General features: G+C 56.5%; 2 protein-coding genes across 3 annotated transcripts in view; one reads left to right on the forward strand and one right to left on the reverse strand.

Annotated features, from left to right (window-relative positions):
• The window catches only part of LOC119958593 (aminopeptidase Ey-like), a 118,004-nt gene extending 116,992 nt beyond the window's left edge, over positions 1 to 1,012 (forward strand). The window contains exon 19 of the mRNA XM_038787073.1: positions 938 to 1,012. Coding sequence (XP_038643001.1) covers positions 938 to 1,012 — 75 coding nt within the window. The remainder of the gene's footprint in view (positions 1 to 937) is intronic.
• Positions 1,013 to 3,128: 2,116 nt separating this feature from the next.
• LOC119958679 (phospholipase A and acyltransferase 3-like) lies at positions 3,129 to 15,351 on the reverse strand. Of its 2 annotated transcripts, none has more exons than XM_038787255.1 (4): positions 15,273 to 15,351; positions 6,805 to 6,907; positions 6,084 to 6,331; positions 3,129 to 3,404 (listed from the first exon to the last, which is right to left on the reverse strand). In XM_038787255.1, the coding sequence occupies exons 1-4, from the start codon at positions 15,285 to 15,287 to the stop codon at positions 3,339 to 3,341; spliced, it is 432 nt and encodes a 143-aa protein (XP_038643183.1). In that variant the 5' UTR covers positions 15,288 to 15,351; the 3' UTR covers positions 3,129 to 3,338. The 2 variants fall into 2 exon arrangements, with proteins under 2 accessions (XP_038643183.1, XP_038643184.1); XM_038787256.1 differs by having other exon boundaries at positions 6,805 to 6,904; positions 15,273 to 15,341.
• Between the last annotated feature and the right edge of the window lie 3,263 nt (positions 15,352 to 18,614).

Here is an 18,614-nt window from a genome sequence, read left to right on the forward strand (position 1 = left end):
GAGGTTACAGAGATAGGGAGGGGGGTGTAGGGGCTGGAGGAGGATTACAGAGATAGGGAGGAGGGTGTAGGGGCTGGAGGAGGTTACAGAGATAGGGAGGGGTGTAGGGGCTGGAGGAGGTTACAGAGATAGGGAGGGGGTGTAGGGGCTGGAGGAGGTTACAGAGATAGGGAGGGGGTGTAGGGGCTGGAGGAGGTTACAGAGATAGGGAGGGGGTGTAGGGGCTGGAGGAGGTTACAGAGATAGGGAGGGGGTGTAGGGGCTGGAGGAGGTTACAGAGATAGGGAGAAGTGTAGGGGCTGGAGGAGGTTACAGAGATAGGGAGGAAGTGTAGGGGCTGGAGGAGGTTACAGCGATAGAGGTGGGTGTTGATGTGTCAATGGGGCTGGTAGGGAGTTAGGATACGGAACAGCAACAGCCAAGAATTAAAGGCACCCCCCTCTATCCCCATCCCCACGGCCCCTCCCCCCTCGCAGTGAGAACCACTGTGATCCATGGCGAATATGTCTCATGTTGGGCTCGGCCGAGACAGCCCGAGAGCCTTGGCAAGTGCCAGCTGAATGGGTGGTATTCCAGGTTGGGGTCAGGGTTCCCCCGCGGGGATGTCCTGTGGCACTGAAGGAGTTCTGCAGGGTCGGTGGCCTGGTCCTCTGGGTGAAGCACGTCTGTGCCTGGCCTTCGCAGGCGGAGGTATCAGATCCTGAGTCTGCGATTTGGATAGAGAATGCAGGAACTCTCCCCGATGTCCGAGCCAGAGTTCCTCCCTGACTCCACCACACACAATTCCAGTGCGCCGGATCTTGCCGTGGGAAAAGTGGTTGAAGTGCTGGTCGGCACGGACGTGACTCTTAAGAGACGGTGAGGATGTTGTTGGTGAGGATGCGCTGGATATGTGAAAGTGGCTTTCAGTCGGTTTGATAATTCATCCAATTTGCAGCCTTGCTTAACCTCGCACGCTGTGCTGACCTTGCGTGAAGCCAGGAGAAAGTTTCCCGTTGGAGCAGAATTGTGAAGCAGGGCAGCCCCTGTGCAGAATAAAGCACAGCAGTGGAGGGAAGGGCAGCAGCTTGCCCCACAGGGAGCCAGGCTCAATCCCACCTTGTCTGACGGCATCCGAGCTGCCTCTGCCTCAGAGTACACCACATCATCATATGTGGTGTCACGGCAGTGTAGAGGGAGCTTTACTCTGTATCTAACCCTGTGCTGTACCTGTCCTGGGAGTGTTTGATGGGGACAGTGCAGAGGGAGCTTTACTCTGTATCTAACCCCGTGCTGTACCTGTCCTGGGAGTGTTTGATGGGGACGGTGTAGAGGGAGCTTTACTCTGTATCTAACCCCATGCTGTACCTGTCCTGGGAGTGTTTGATGGGGACAGTGTCGAGGGAGCTTTACTCTGTATCTAACCCCGTGCTGTACCTGTCCTGGGAGTGTTTGATGGGGACGGTGTAGAGGGAGCTTTACTCTGTATCTAACCCCATGCTGTACCTGTCCTGGGAGTGTTTGATGGGGACAGTGTCGAGGGAGCTTTACTCTGTATGTAACCCCGTGCTGTACCTGTCCTGGGAGTGTTTGATGGGGACAATGTAGAGGGAGCTTTACTCTGTATCTTACCCCGTGCTGTACCTGTCCTGGGACTTTGATGGGGACAGTGTAGGGGGAGCTCTACGCTGTATATAGCCACTTGCTGTACCTGTCCTGGGAGTGTTTGATGGGGACAGTGTAGAGGGAGCTTTACTCTGTATCTAACCCCGTGCTGTACCTGTCCTGGGAGTGTTTGATGGGGACAGTGTAGAGGGAGCTTTACTCTGTATCTAACCCCGTGCTGTACCTGTCCTGGGAGTGTTTGATGGGGACAGTGTAGAGGGAGCTTTACTCTGTATCTAACCCCGTGCTGTACCTGTCCCGGGAGTGTTTGATGGGGACAGTGTAGAGGGAGCTTTACTCTGCATCTCACCCCGTGCTGTACCTGTCCTGGGAGTGTTTGATGGGGACAGTGTAGAGGGAGCTTACTCTGTATCTAACCCTGTGCTGTACCTGTCCTGGGAGTGTTTGATGGGGACAGTGTAGAGGGAGCTTTACTCTGTATCTAACCCCGTGCTGTACCTGTCCTGGGAGTGTTTGATGGGGACAGTGTAGAGGGAGCTTTACTCTGTATCTAACCCCGTGCTGTACCTGTCCTGGGAGTGTTTGATGGGGACAATGTAGAGGGAGCTTTACTCTGTATCTTACCCCGTGCTGTACCTGTCCTGGGACTTTGATGGGGACAGTGTAGGGGGAGCTCTACGCTGTATATAGCCACTTGCTGTACCTGTCCTGGGAGTGTTTGATGGGGACAGTGTAGAGGGAGCTTTACTCTGTATCTAACCCCGTGCTGTACCTGTCCTGGGAGTGTTTGATGGGGACAGTGTCGAGGGAGCTTTACTCTGTATGTAACCCCGTGCTGTACCTGTCCTGGGAGTGTTTGATGGGGACAATGTAGAGGGAGCTTTACTCTGTATCTTACCCCGTGCTGTACCTGTCCTGGGACTTTGATGGGGACAGTGTAGGGGGAGCTCTACGCTGTATATAGCCACTTGCTGTACCTGTCCTGGGAGTGTTTGATGGGGACAGTGTAGAGGGAGCTTTACTCTGTATCTAACCCCGTGCTGTACCTGTCCTGGGAGTGTTTGATGGGGACAGTGTAGAGGGAGCTTTACTCTGTATCTAACCCCGTGCTGTACCTGTCCTGGGAGTGTTTGATGGGGACAGTGTAGAGGGAGCTTTACTCTGTATCTAACCCCGTGCTGTACCTGTCCTGGGAGTGTTTGATGGGGACAGTGTAGAGGGAGCTTTACTCTGCATCTCACCCCGTGCTGTACCTGTCCTGGGAGTGTTTGATGGGGACAGTGTAGAGGGAGCTTACTCTGTATCTAACCCTGTGCTGTACCTGTCCTGGGAGTGTTTGATGGGGACAGTGTAGAGGGAGCTTTACTCTGTATCTAACCCCGTGCTGTACCTGTCCTGGGAGTGTTTGATGGGGACAGTGTAGAGGGAGCTTTACTCTGTATCTAACCCCGTGCTGTACCTGTCCTGGGAGTGTTTGATGGGGTACAGTGTAGAGGGAGTTAACAGACCAGGCGCACATTCACTCTTAGTCTGAAATTGCTTTATTGCGGTTTGTAGAAATGTTGCGACAGTTTTACAGAAAGCAAAGCTGTGAGTACAGAGGCATAAATCGCAGGTGGGGTGGCGGACGCAGTGAAGAATTTCTGTCCCCCTGCTCAGGAAAGAAGGTTTTTAAATGCCATGATCTTCGATTGGAAACTCAATTCACGGCTCAACGATCGCCTCTGGCACCTTTATAATTTGAATTCTTCTTTCAAGTGCCCGTCGACGTTCTTCGCCACACGTTCAAAGTTTTCCACCTGCAAGAGAGATGGAGCACGGGTTGAATTTGAGAGGCCAGGCGTCCGCACGCACAGAGATTTAAATGTCTCCTCGCAGTTTGTCCTCGCCAAGGGTGTGCGACAGACGGCTGAGGCTCCCGGAGGTCAACACTGCAGGTGGTGTCCATTCGACCCAACGGCACGGAAAGGAATTAAACAATCCTTAGATGATACTGTTCAGCCGCTCCATGGCCTGTCCCACTGTTCAATCGTATCCTGATCTGCGTTTTCACTCCCATCCACCCACCTCAGTCCCGTAGCCCTTAATACCCCCACCCAACATCTAAATCTCTTCAATATTCTTCCTGTAGGAGGGTGACCAAAACTGAACACAGTATTCCAGGGATGTACTTCTGAGGCTGTATAAGGCTCTGGTCAGATCCCATTTGGAGTATTGTGAGCAGTTTTGGGCCCCGTATCTCGGGAAGGATGTGCTGGGCCTTGGAAAGGGTCCAGAGGAGGTTCCTAAGAATGATCCCTGGAATGAAGAGCTTGTCGTATGTGGAACGGTTGAGGACTCTGGCTCCATACTCGTTGGTGTTTAGAAGGATGAGGGGGGATCTTATTGAAACTTAACAGGCCTGGATAGAGTGGACGTGGAGAGGATGTTTCCACTTGTCGGATAAACTAGAAGCAGAGGACACCATCTCAGACTAAAGGGACGATCCTTAAACACAGATGAGGAGGAATTTCTTCAGCCGGCAGGTGGTGAATCTGTGGAACTCTTTGCCGCAGAAGGCTGTGGAGACCAAATCACTGAGTGTCTTTAAGACAGAGATTGATGGGTTCTTGATTAATATGGGGATCGGGGTTATGGGGAGAAGGCAGGAGAATGGGGATGAGAAAAATATCAGCCATGATAGAATGGTGGAGCAGACTCGATGGGCCGAGTGGCCTAAATCTGCTCCTATGTCTGATGGTCTTATGTGTGATCTATGATGATTTACCAAAATTCACTAGACTCTGGGGTGACCCCGGCGGATTGGAAATTAGCAAACGTGACACCACTGTTTAAAAAAGGAGGTAGGCCGAGAGCAGGAAATTATAGGCCAGTCAGCTTAACTTCGGTAGTAGGGAAGATGCTGGAATCTATCATCAAGGAAGAAATAGCGAGGCACCTGGATAGAAATTGTCCCATTGGGCAGACGCAGCATGGGTTCATAAAGGGCAGGTCGTGCCTAACTAATTTAGTGGAATTTTTTGAGGACATTACCAGTGCAGTAGATAACGGGGAGCCAATGGATGTGGTATATCTGGATTTCCAGAAAGCCTTTGACAAGGTGCCACACAAAAGGTTGCTGCATGAGATAAAGATGCATGGCATTAAGGGTAAAGTAGTAGCATGGATAGAGGATTGGTTAATAAATAGAAATCAAAGAGTGGGGATTAATGGGTGTTTCTCTGGTTGGCAATCAGTAGCTAGTGGTGTCCCTCAGGGATCCGTGTTGGGCCCACAATTGTTCACAATTTACATAGATGACTTGGAGTTGGGGACCAAGGGCAATGTGTCCAAGTTTGCAGATGACACTAAAATGAGTGGTAAAGCGAAAAGTGCAGAGGGATTTGGATAGGTTAAGTGAATGGGCTCGGGTCTGGCAGATGGAATACAATGTTGACAAATGTGAGGTTATCCATTTTGGTAGGAATAACAGCAAACGGGATTATTATTTAAATGATAAAATATTAAAGCATGCCGCTGTGCAGAGACCTGGGTGTGCTAGTGCATGAGTCACTGAAAGTTGGTTTACAGGTGCAACAGGTGATTAAGAAGGCAAATGGAATTTTGTCCTTCATTGCTAGAGGGATGGAGTTTAAGACTAGGGAGGTTATGTTGCAATTGTATAAGGTGTTAGTGAGGCCACACCTGGAGTATTGTGTTCAGTTTTGGTCTCCTTACTTGAGAAAGGACGTACTGGCACTGGAGGGTGTGCAGAGGAGATTCACTAGGTTAATCCCAGAGCTGAAGGGGTTGGATTACGAGGAGAGGTTGAGTAGACTGGGACTGTATTCGTTGGAATTTAGAAGGATGAGGGGGGGATCTTATCGAAACATATAAAATTATCAAGGGAATAGATAGGATAGATGTGGGCAGGTTGTTTCCACTGGCGGGTGAAAGCAGAACTAGGGGGCATAGCCTCAAAATAAGGGGAAGTAGATTTAGGACTGAGTTTAGGAGGAACTTCTTCACCCAAAGGGTTGTGAATCTGGAATTCCTTGCCCAGTGAAGCAGTTGAGGCTCCTTCATTAAATGTTTTGAAGATAAAGACAGTTTTTTGAAGAATAAAGGGATTAAGGGTTATGGTGTTCGGGCCGGAAAGTGGAGCTGAGTCCACAAAAGATCAGCCATGATCTCATTGAATGGCGGAGCAGGCTCGAGGGACCAGATGGTCTACTCCTGCTCCTGGTTCTTATGTTCTTACTAATGTCGTACAACTTCAACAAGACGTCCCAACTCCTGTATTCGATATTCTGACCAATAAACCCTCGCATGCTGAATGCCTTCTTCACCACCCTGTCCACCTGCGACTCAACCTTCAAGAAGCTGTGAACCTGTACCCCTAGATCCCTTTGTTCTGTAACTCTCACCAACTCTCTACCATTAACTGAATAGGTCCTGCCCCGATTTGACCGACCAAAATGCAAATGGATTGCACTTACTTGAGTCGACCTGCGTTCACCCACGGCAGATGTGGCAAAATGCTCGCAGTTGTCTTTAAAGAGATTGTAAGTGGTTGATCCAATCTGCTTCCTTGCTTCAGCGACTGCTTTGGTGTTTTCTCCGCTTGGTAAAGTACTCTTGTGCACTGTCACTGTTCGTCCTTGGGAGAAGGTTTCGTAGCTCTCCTCCTTAACCGTACCGGGCACCGTTTTACCAGTGGCTATTTTCGACGATGCCTCCTGGTCGGCTGAGAGACGATAAGAATTAGAATAATAATAATCGCTTCTTGTCACAAGTAGGCTTCAATGAAATTACTGACGTTTACCTGTGTAAACAATGCCCGGAGCAAAATACCACCTCCATTTTGCAAAAGCCTGCCCGGAGCTCTCTCATGCTCAGAATCCTCAACCAGTACAAGTGAAACAGCGACATAGGAGAAAGGCTAAGAAGAACACTCTGTATGTACTCAATATGATGCCCTGTAACAACTTCCTGTGTAAACATGTCACGCTGTAATTACAGCCACTCTCCAGCGGTGGGGCTGTAACGCCTTGCATGCTTTTTTGTCCCCTTCTGCTCCTGTCCTACGGTGAAGGTCGCGCACGCTCTCAACCGAATTAGGAACTGCTGTCAGTTCAGCTCTTAAATGTTTAGATTTTAATCTCCCCCCCCCCCACCCCACCGAAGACGGTGGTGGTAGAGGCTGAAATTCCATCTCACCTGGACCCTTGTGGATCACACTTCCTCCTGTAAACAGGCCCCAGTGACTTATCGGGCCATCGGATCGTTCCAGCTTATCCCCTGGCTTGGCGTCTGGAGTCTTCTGGAAAAAAAACAAGTTTGATTGGTTAGAGATTGGCCTCCCAGTGAGGGAGTGCCGCACTGTCAGAGGGTCAGTACTGAGGGGGCGCCGCACTGTCAGAGGGTCAGTACTGAGGGAGCACCGCACTGTCAGAGGGTCAGTACTGAGGGAGTGCTACACTGTCGGAGGGTAAGTACTGAGGGAGCGCCGCACTGTCAGAGGGTCAGTACTGAGGGAGCGCCGCACTGTGGGAGGGTCAGTACTGAGGGAGCGCCGCACTGTGGGAGGGTCAGTACTGAGGGAGCGCCGCACTGTGGGAGGGTCAGTACTGAGGGAGCGGCGTACTATGGGAGGATCAGTACTGAGAGAGTGCTGCACTGTGGGAGGGTCAGTACTGAGGGAGTGCCGCACTGTCAGAGGGTCAGTGCTGAGGGAGGGCCGCACTCTGGGAGGGTCAGTACTGAGGGAGTGCTGCACTGTCAGAGGGTCAGTACTGAGGGAGCGCCGCACTGCCAGAGGGTCAGTACTGAGAGAGTGCCGCACTGTCAGAGGGTCAGTACTGAGGGAGTGCCGCACTGTCAGAGGGTCAGTACTGAGGGAGAGCCACACTGTCAGAGAGTCAGTACTGAGGGGGCGCCGCACTGTCAGAGGGTCAGTACTGAGGGAGCGCCACACTGTCAGAGAGTCAGTACTGAGGGAGTGCTGCACTGTGGGAGGGTCAGTACTGAGGGAGTGCCGCACTGTGGGAGGGTCTGTACTGAGGGAGCGCCGCACTGTCAGACGGTCAGTACTGAGGGAGTGCCGCACTGTCAGAGGGTCAGTACTGAGGGAGCGCCGTACTATGGGAGGATCAGTACTGAGGGAGTGCTGCACTGTGGGAGGGTCAGTACTGAGGGAGTGCCGCACTGTCAGAGGGTCAGTACTGAGAGAGCGCCGCACTGTGGGAGGATCAGTACTGAGGGAGAGCCGCACTGTGGGAGGGTCAGTACTGAGGGAGTGCTGCACTGTGGGAGGGTCAGTACTGAGGGAGTGCCGCACTATCGGAGGGTCATTACTGATGGAATGCTGCACTGTCGGAGGGTCAGTACTGAGGGAGCGCCGCACTGTTGGAGGGTCATTACTGATGGAATGCTGCACTGTCGGAGGGTCAGTACTGAGGGAGCGCCGCACTGTCGGAGGGTCATTACGGATGGAATGCTGCACTGTCGGAGGGTCAGTACTGAGGGAGCGCCGCACTGTCGGAGGGTCATTACTGATGGAATGTCGCACTGTGGGAGGGTCAGTACTGAGGGAGTGCCACACTGTGGGAGGGTCAGTGCTGAGGGAATACTACATTGTCGGAGGATCAGTACTGAGAGAGTGCTGCACTGTGGGAGGGTCAGTACTGAGGGAGCGCCGCACTGTCAGAGGGTCAGTACTGAGGGAGTGCCGCACTGTGGGAGGGTCAGTACTGAGGGAGTGCCGCACTGTCAGAGGGTCAGTGCTGAGGGAGCCCCGTACTGTCGGAGGGTCAGTACTGAGAGCGCTGCACTGTCGGAGGGTCAGTATTGAGGGAGTACCGCACTGTCGGAGGGTCAGGACTGAGGGAGCGCCGCACTGTGGGAGGGTCAGTACTGAGGGAACGCCGCACTGTGGGAGGGTCAGTACTGAGGGAGTGCCGCACTGTCAGAGGGTCAGTACTGAGGGAGTGCCGCACTCTCAGAGGGTCAGTACTGAGGGAGTGCCGCACTGTGGGAGGGTCAGTACTGAGGGAGCGCCGCACTGTCAGAGGGTCAGTACTGAGGGAGCGCCGCACTGTGGGAGGGTCAGTACTGAGGGAGTGCCGCACTGTGGAAGGGTCAGTACTGAGGGAGCGCCGCACTGTGGGAGGGTCAGTACTGAGGGAGCGCCGCACTGTCAGAGGGAGTACTGAGGGGGTGCCGCACTGTCGGAGGGTCAGTACTGAGGGAGTGCCTCACTGTCAGAGGGTCAGTACTGAGGGAGTGCCGCACTGTGGGAGGGTCAGTACTGAGGGGGTGCCGCAATGTGGGAAGGTCAGTACTGAGGGAGCGCTGCACTGTCAGAGGGTCAGTACTGAGGGAGCGCCGCACTGTGGGAGGGTCAGTGCTGAGGGAGCGCTGCACTGTCGGAGGGTCAGCACTGAGGGAGTGCCGCACTGTCTAGGGTCAATACTGAGGGAGTGCCGCACCGTCAGAGGGTCAGTACTGAGGGAGTGCCGCACTGTCAGAGGGTCAGTACTGAGGGAGTGCCGCACTGTGGGAGGGTCAGTACTGAGGGAGTGCCGCACTGTCAGAGGGTCAGTGCTGAGGGAGTGCCGCACTGTCAGAGGGTTAATACTGAGGGAGCGCCGCACTGTCAGAGGGTCAGTACTGAGAGAGTGCTGCACTGTCAGAGGGTCAGTACTGAGGGAGCGCCGCACTGTGGGAGGGTCAGTACTGAGGGAGTGCCGCACTGTCAGCGGGTCAGTACTGAGGGAGTGCCACACTGTGGGAGGGTCAGTACTGAGGGAGCGCCGCACTGTGGGAGGGTCAGTACTGAGGGAGCGCCGCACTGTGGGAGGGTCAGTACTGAGGGAGTGCCACACTGTGGGAGGGTCAGTACTGAGGGAGCGCCGCACTGTGGGAGGGTCAGTACTGAGGGAGCGCCGCACTGTGGGAGGGTCAGTACTGAGGGAGTGCCTCACTGTCAGAGGGTCAGTACTGAGGGAGTGCCGCACTGTGGGAAGGTCAGTACTGAGGGAGCGCTGCACTGTCAGAGGGTCAGTACTGAGGGAGCGCCACACTGTCAGAGAGTCAGTACTGAGGGAGTGCTGCACTGTGGGAGGGTCAGTACTGAGGGAGTGCCGCACTGTGGGAGGGTCTGTACTGAGGGAGCGCCGCACTGTCAGAGGGTCAGTACTGAGGGAGTGCCGCACTGTGGGAGGGTCAGTACTGAGGGAGCGCCGTACTATGGGAGGATCAGTACTGAGGGAGTGCTGCACTGTGGGAGGGTCAGTACTGAGGGAGTGCCGCACTGTCAGAGGGTCAGTACTGAGAGAGCGCCGCACTGTGGGAGGATCAGTACTGAGGGAGAGCCGCACTGTGGGAGGGTCAGTACTGAGGGAGTGCAGTACTGTGGGAGGGTCAGTACTGAGGGAGTGCCGCACTATCGGAGGGTCATTACTGATGGAATGCTGCACTGTCGGAGGGTCAGTACTGAGGGAGCGCCGCACTGTTGGAGGGTCATTACTGATGGAATGCTGCACTGTCGGAGGGTCAGTACTGAGGGAGCGCCGCACTGTTGGAGGGTCATTACTGATGGAATGCTGCACTGTCGGAGGGTCAGTACTGAGGGAGCGCCGCACTGTCGGAGGGTCATTACTGATGGAATGCTGCACTGTCGGAGGGTCAGTACTGAGGGAGCGCCGCACTGTCGGAGGGTCATTACTGATGGAATGTCGCACTGTGGGAGGGTCAGTACTGAGGGAGTGCCACACTGTGGGAGGATCAGTGCTGAGGGAATACTACATTGTCGGAGGATCAGTACTGAGAGAGTGCTGCACTGTGGGAGGGTCAGTACTGAGGGAGTGCCGCACTGTGGGAGGGTCAGTACTGAGGGAGTGCCGCACTGTCAGAGGGTCAGTGCTGAGGGAGCCCCGTACTGTCGGAGGGTCAGTACTGAGAGCGCTGCACTGTCGGAGGGTCAGTATTGAGGGAGTACCGCACTGTCGGAGGGTCAGTACTGAGGGAGCGCCGCACTGTGGGAGGGTCAGTACTGAGGGAACGCCGCACTGTGGGAGGGTCAGTACTGAGGGAGTGCCGCACTGTCAGAGGGTCAGTACTGAGGGAGTGCCGCACTCTCAGAGGGTCAGTACTGAGGGAGTGCCGCACTGTGGGAGGGTCAGTACTGAGGGAGCGCCGCACTGTCAGAGGGTCAGTACTGAGGGAGCGCCGCACTGTGGGAGGGTCAGTACTGAGGGAGTGCCGCACTGTGGAAGGGTCAGTACTGAGGGAGCGCCGCACTGTGGGAGGGTCAGTACTGAGGGAGCGCCGCACTGTCAGAGGGAGTACTGAGGGGGTGCCGCACTGTCGGAGGGTCAGTACTGAGGGAGTGCCTCACTGTCAGAGGGTCAGTACTGAGGGAGTGCCGCACTGTGGGAGGGTCAGTACTGAGGGGGTGCCGCAATGTGGGAAGGTCAGTACTGAGGGAGCGCTGCACTGTCAGAGGGTCAGTACTGAGGGAGCGCCGCACTGTGGGAGGGTCAGTGCTGAGGGAGCGCTGCACTGTCGGAGGGTCAGTACTGAGGGAGTGCCGCACTGTCTAGGGTCAATACTGAGGGAGTGCCGCACCGTCAGAGGGTCAGTACTGAGGGAGTGCCGCACTGTCAGAGGGTCAGTACTGAGGGAGTGCCGCACTGTGGGAGGGTCAGTACTGAGGGAGTGCCGCACTGTCAGAGGGTCAGTGCTGAGGGAGTGCCGCACTGTCAGAGGGTTAATACTGAGGGAGCGCCGCACTGTCAGAGGGTCAGTACTGAGAGAGTGCTGCACTGTCAGAGGGTCAGTACTGAGGGAGCGCCGCACTGTGGGAGGGTCAGTACTGAGGGAGTGCCGCACTGTCAGCGGGTCAGTACTGAGGGAGTGCCACACTGTGGGAGGGTCAGTACTGAGGGAGCGCCGCACTGTGGGAGGGTCAGTACTGAAGGAGCGCCGCACTGTGGGAGGGTCAGTACTGAGGGAGTGCCTCACTGTCAGAGGGTCAGTACTGAGGGAGTGCCGCACTGTGGGAGGGTCAGTACTGAGGGAGCGCCGCACTGTCAGAGGGTCAGTACTGAGGGCGCGCCGCACTGTGGGAAGGTCAGTACTGAGGGAGCGCTGCACTGTCAGAGGGTCAGTACTGAGGGAGCGCCGCACTGTCAGAGGGTCAGTACTGAGGGAGCGCCGCACTGTGGGAGGGTCAGTGCTGAGGGAGCGCTGCACTGTCGGAGGGTCAGTACTGAGGGATGCCGCACTGTCTAGGGTCAATACTGAGGGAGTGCCGCACCGTCAGAGGGTCAGTACTGAGGGAGTGCCGCACTGTCAGAGGGTCAGTACTGAGGGAGCGCCGCACTGTGGGAGGGTCAGTACTGAGGGAGCGCTGCACTGTCAGAGGGTCAGTACTGAGGGAGCGCCGCACTGTCAGAGGGTCAGTACTGAGGGAGGGCCGCACTGTCAGCGGGTCAGTACTGAGGGAGCTCCGCACTGTCAGAGGGTCAGTACTGAGGGAGCGCCGCACTGTGGGAGGGTCAGTGCTGAGGGAGCGCTGCACTGTCGGAGGGTCAGTACTGAGGGAGTGCCGCACTGTCTAGGGTCAGTACTGAGGGAGTGCCGCACCGTCAGAGGGTCAGTACTGAGGGATTTCTGCACTGTCAGAGGGTCAGTACTGAGGGAGTGCCGCACTGTGGGAGGGTCAGTACTGAGGGAGTGCCGCACTGTCAGAGGGTTAGTGCTGAGGGAGTGCCGCACTGTGGGAGGGTCAGTACTGAGGGAGCGCTGCACTGTGGGAGGGTCAGTGCTGAGGGAGCGCCGCACGGTGGGCGGGTCAGTACTGAGGGAGCTCCGCACTGTCAGAGGGTCAGTACTGAGGGAGCGCTGCACTGTCAGAGGGTCAGTACTGAGGGAGCGCCGCACTGTGGGAGGGTGAGTACTGAGGGAGCGCCGCACTGTCAGAGGGTCAGTACTGAGGGAGTGCCGCACTGTCAGAGGGTCAGTACTGAGGGAGTGCCGCACTGTGGGAGGGTCAGTACTGACGGAGTGCCGCACTGTGGGAGGGTCAGTACTGACGGAGTGCCGCACTGTCGGAGGGTCACGCCAGGGCTAGATCAGTTAGGAAGCACATTGGCACAACCTGAGGAGGGGAAGGGAGCGATGGAAATGCAGCAGCTTTGTGTAAGAGAGAAGCTATTGAACTACATGAGCCAGCATCTTAGATGTCTATATCGGGGAATGCACAGAACACAAATATGCAGCAAATTTCATAGAATTTATCGTGCAGAAGGAGACCATTCGGCCCATCAAGTCTGCACTGGCTCTTGGGAAGAACACCCTGCCCAAGCCCCCACCCCCACAATATCCCCACAACCCAGTAACCCCACCCAACACTAAGGGCAATTTTGGACACTAAGGGCAATTTATCACGGCCAATCCACCTAACCTGCACATCTTTGGACTGTGGGAGGAAACCAGAGCACCCGGAGGAAACCCACGCACACACGGGGAGAACGGGCAGACTCCGCACAGACAGTGACCCAGCCGGGAATCGAACCTGGGACGCTGGAGCGATGAGGCAACAGTGCTAACCACTATGTTACCGTGCTGTACAATTCACGCTGTCACCTGGACACACCAGTGCTTCGATCAGGACTACATGCAGACTTACCCCCTTGCTAGCCATCTGCCTCTCAGCGTTTACGCACAACAGTCAGCGTGTAATGATTCTGACTGCTGAAATAGCCTTTTATCTCTGTCAGTTCCCTGCTACACCCACAGTGGGTGGGGCTTCCAGAGAATTGAAAGTGTTTCAGCGGAAAAAGGGTGCAGCCACTTCGACAATGTTAATCCAATTCAAAAGTCTCTATCCATTCCCGTCTGTCGGGATCTCCACGTTCTCAGCAGAACCGTGAGGATCAGAAGGCGGACTATAGCGAGCGGTGACAGAGAGGGTGACGGCAGTCTGTTTACAATGGGAACTCCCTCAGTACTGACCCTCTGACAGTGCAGCGCTCCCTCAGTACTGACCCTCCGACAGTGCGGCACTCCCTCAGTACTGACCCTCTGACAGTGCAGCGCTCCCTCAGTACTGACCCTCCGACAGTGCGGCGCTCCCTCAGTACTGACCCTCCCACAGTGCAGCGCTCCCTCAGCACTGACCCTCCGACAGTGCGGCGCTCCCTCAGCACTGACCCTCCGACAGTGCGGCACTCCCTCAGTACTGACCCTCTGACAGTGCAGCACTCCCTCAGCACTGACCCTCTGACACTGCAGCACTCCCTCAGTACTGACCCTCTGTCAGTGCGGCGCTCCCTTAGTACTGACCCTCCCACAGTGCGGCGCTACCTCAGTAGTGACCCTCCCACAGTGCAGCACTCCCTCAGTACTGACCCTCCGACAGTGCGGCACTCCCTCAGTACTGACCCTCTGACAGTGCGGCGCTCCCTCAGTACTGACCCTCTGACAGTGCGGCACTCCCTCAGTACTGACCCTCTGACAGTGCGGCGCTCCCTCAGTACTGACCCTCTGACAGTGCGGCGCTCCCTCAGTACTGACCCTCTGACAGTGCGGCGCTCCCTCAGTACTGACCCTCTGACAGTGCGGCGCTCCCTCAGTACTGACTCTCCCACAGTGCGGAACACCCTCAGTACTGACCCTCCCACAGTGCGGCGCTCCCTCAGTACTGACCCTCCCACAGTGCGGCGCTCCCTCAGTACTGACCCTCTGACAGTGCGGTGCTCCCTCAGCACTGACCCTCTGACAGTGCGGCACTCCCTCAGTACTGACCCTCCGACAGTGCGGCGCTCTCTCTGTACTGACCCTCCGACAGTGCGGCGCTCCCTCAGTACTGACCCTCTGACAGTGCGGCACTCCCTCAGTACTGACCCTCTGACAGTGCGGCACTCCCTCAGCACTGACCCTCCCACAGTGCGGCACTCCCTCAGTACTGACACTCCCACAGTGCGGCGCTCCCTCAGTACTGACCCTCTGACAGTGCAGCGCTCCCTCAGTACTGACCCTCTGACAGTGCGGCGCTCCCTCAGTACTGACCCTCTGACAGTGCGGCGCTCCCTCTGCACTGACCCTCCCACAGTGCGGCACTCCCTCAGTACTGACCCTCTGACAGTGCGGCGCTCCCTCAGTACTGACCCTCCCACAGTGCAGCACTCCCTCAGTACTGACCCTCCCACAGTGCGGCACTCCCTCAGTACTGACCCTCCGACAGTGCGGCGCTCCCTCAGTACACACCCTCCCACAGTGCGGCGCTCCCTCAGAATTTATAGTGCAGAAAGAGGCCATTCGGCCCATCAAGTCTGCACTGGCTCTTGGAAAGAGCACCGTACCCAAGCCCCCACCCTATCCCCATAACCCACTAACCCCACTCAACACTAAGGGCAATTTTGGACACTAAGGGCAAATTAGCACGGCCAATCCACCTAACCTGCACATCTTTGGACTGTGGGAGGAAACCCGGAGGAAACCCACACACACACACGGGGAGAAAGTGCAGACTCCGCACAGACAGTGACCCAAGCCGGCAATCGAACCCAGGACCCTGGAGCGATGAGGCAACAGTGCTAACCACTATGCTACCGTGCTGTACAATTCACGCTGTCACCTGGACACACCAGTGCTTCGATCAGGAGTACATGCAGACTTACCCCCTTGCTAGCCATCTGCCTCGCAGTGTTTACGCACAACAGTCAGAGTGTAATGATTCTGACTGCTGAAATAGCCTTTTATCTCTGTCAGTTCCCTGCTACACCCACAGTGGGTGGGGCTTCCAGAGAATTGGAAGTGTTTCAGCGGAAAAAGGGTGCAACCACTTCGAGAATGTTAATCCAATTACATAGAACAGTACAGCACAGAACAGGCCCTTCGGCCCTCGATGTTGTGCCGAGCAATGATCACCCTACTCAAACCCACGTATCCACCCTATACCCGTAACCCAACAATTAACCTTACATTTTTTTAGGACACTACGGGCAATTTAGCACTGGCCAATCCACCTAACCCGCACATCTTTGGACTGTGGGAGGAAACCGGAGCACCCGGTGGAAACCCACGCACACAGGGAGGACGTGCAGACTCCACACAGACAGTGACCCAGCCGGGAATCGAACCTGGGACCCTGGAGCTGTGAAGCATTGATGCTAACCACCATGCTACCGTGAGGCCCCTCAAAAGTCTCTATCCATTCCCGTCTGTCGCGATCTCCACGTTCTCAGCAGAACGGTGAGGATCAGAACGCGGACTATTGCGAGCGGTGACAGAGAGGGTGACGGCAGTCTGTTTACAATGGGAACTCCCTCAGTACTGACCCTCCCACAGTGCGGATCTCCCTCAGTACTGACCCTCTGACAGTGCGGCACTCCCTCAGAACTGACCCTCCTGACAGTGCGGCGCTCCCTCAGTACTGACCCTCTGACAGTGCGGCGCTCCCTCAGTACTGACCCTCTGACAGTGCGGCACTCCCTCAGTACTGACCCTCTGACAGTGCGGCACTCCCTCAGAACTGACCCTCTGACAGTGCGGCACTCCCTCAGTACTGACCCTCTGACAGTGCGGCACTCCCTCAGAACTGACCCTCTGACAGTGCGGCACTCCCTCAGTACTGACCCTCTGACAGTGCGGCGCTCCCTCAGTACTGACCCTCTGACACTGCGGCACTCCCTCAGTACTGACCCTCCCACAGTGCGGCACTCCCTCAGTACTGACCCTCTGACACTGCGGCACTCCCTCAGTACTGACCCTCCCACAGTGCGGCACTCCCTCAGTACTGACCCTCCGACAGTGCAGCACTCCCTCAGTACTGACCCTCCCACAGTGCGGCACTCCCTCAGTACTGACCCTCTGACACTGCGGCACTCCCTCAGTACTGACCCTCCCACAGTGCGGCACTCCCTCAGTACTGACCCTCCGACAGTGCGGTGCTCCCTCAGTACTGACCCTCTGACAGTGCGGCACTCCCTCAGTACTGACCCTCCCACAGGGCGGATCTCCCTCAGTACTGACCCTCCCACAGTGCGGCACTCCCTCAGTACTGACCCTCCCACAGTGCAGCACTCCCTCAATACTGACCCTCTGACAGTGCGGCGCTCCCTCAGCACTGACCCTCCGACAGTGCGGCGCTCCCTCACTACTGACCCTCTGACAGTGCGGCGCTCCCTCAGTACTGACCCTCCCACAGTGCGGTGCTCCCTCTGTTCTGACCCTCTGACAGTGCGGCACTCCCTCAGTACTGACCCTCCCACAGTACGGCGCTCCCTCAGTACTGACCCTCCCACAGTGCGGCGTTCCCTCAGTACTGACCCTCTGACAGTGCGGCGCTCCCTCAGTACTGACCCTCTGATAGTGCGGCACTCCCTCAATACTGACCCTCTGACAGTGCGGCGCTCCCTCAGCACTGACCCTCCCACAGTGCGGCGTTCCCTCAGTACTGACCCTCTGACAGTGCGGCACTCCCTCAGTACTGACCCTCCCACAGTGCAGCACTCCCTCAATACTGACCCTCTGACAGTGCGGCGCTCCCTCAGCACTGACCCTCCCACAGTGCGGCGCTCCCTCAGTACTGACCCTCCGACAGTGCGGCGCTCCCTCAGTACTGACCTTCTGACAGTGCGGCACTCCCTCAGTACAGACCCTCCCACAGTGTGGCACTCCCTCAGTACTGACCCTCTGACACTGCGGCACTCCCTCAGCACTGACCCTCCCACAGTACGGCACTCCCTCAGTACTGACCCTCCCACAGTGCGGCACTCCCTCAGTACTGACCCTCTGACAGTGCGGCGCTCCCTCAGTACTGACCCTCTGATAGTGCGGCACTCCCTCAGTACAGACCCTCCCACAGTGCGGCACTCCCTCAGTACTGACCCTCTGACACTGCGGCACTCCCTCAGTACTGACCCTCCCACAGTGCGGCGCTCCCTCAGTACTGACCCTCTGACAGTGCGGCGCTCCCTCAGTACTGACCCTCTGACAGTGCGGCACTCCCTCAGTACTGACCCTCCCACAGTGCGGCGCTCCCTCAGTACTGACCCTCCTGATGGTGCGGCGCTCCCTCAGTACTGACCCTCTGACAGTGCGGCACTCCCTCAGTACTGACCCTCCCACAGTGCGGCACTCCCTCAGTACTGACCCTCCCACAGTGCTGCTCTCCCTCAGTACTGACCCTCCCACAGTGCGGCTCTCCCTCAGTACTGACCCTCCCACAGTGCGGCTCTCCCTCAGTACTGACCCTCTGACAGTGCGGCACTCCCTCAGTACTGAGCCTCTGACAGTGCGGCGCTCCCTCAGTACTGACCCTCCCACAGTGCGGCACTCCCTCAGTACTGACCCTCTGACAGTGCTGCGCTCCCTCAGTCGTGACTCTCCAACAGTGCAACGCTCCCTCAGTACTGACCCTCCAACAGTTCGGCGCTCACTCAGTACTCACCCTCTGACAGTGCAGCGCTCCCTCAGGACTGACCCTCTGACAGGGCTGCACTCCCTCAGTACTGACCCTCCCACAGTGCGGTGTTCCCTCATTACTGACCCTCTGACGGTGCGGCGCTCCCTCAGTACTGACCCTCTGACAGTGCGGCGCTCCCTCAGTACTGACCCTCCGACAGTGCGGCGCTCCCTCAGTACTGACCGTCCGACAGTGCATTGCTCTCTCAGGACTGACCCATTGACAGTGCGGCCCTACCTCAGTACTGACCCTCCGACAGTGCGGCACTCCCTTAGTACTGACCCTCTGACAGTGCAGCACTCCCTCAATACTGACCCTCCGACAGTGCGGCGCTCCCTCAGTACTGGCCCTCCCACAGTGCAGTGCTCCCTCAGTACTGACCCTCCGACAGTGCGGCACTCCCTCAGCACTGACCCTCCCACAGTGCGGAGATCCCTCAGTACTGACCCTCTGACAGTGCGGCACTCCCTCAGTACTGACCCTCCGACAGTGAAATGCAATGAAATGAAATGAAAATCGCTTATTGTCACGAGTAGGCATCAATGAAGTTACT

This window comes from Scyliorhinus canicula, chromosome 30 (genome assembly GCF_902713615.1).
Source record: "Scyliorhinus canicula chromosome 30, sScyCan1.1, whole genome shotgun sequence".
Lineage (NCBI taxonomy): Eukaryota > Metazoa > Chordata > Chondrichthyes > Carcharhiniformes > Scyliorhinidae > Scyliorhinus > Scyliorhinus canicula.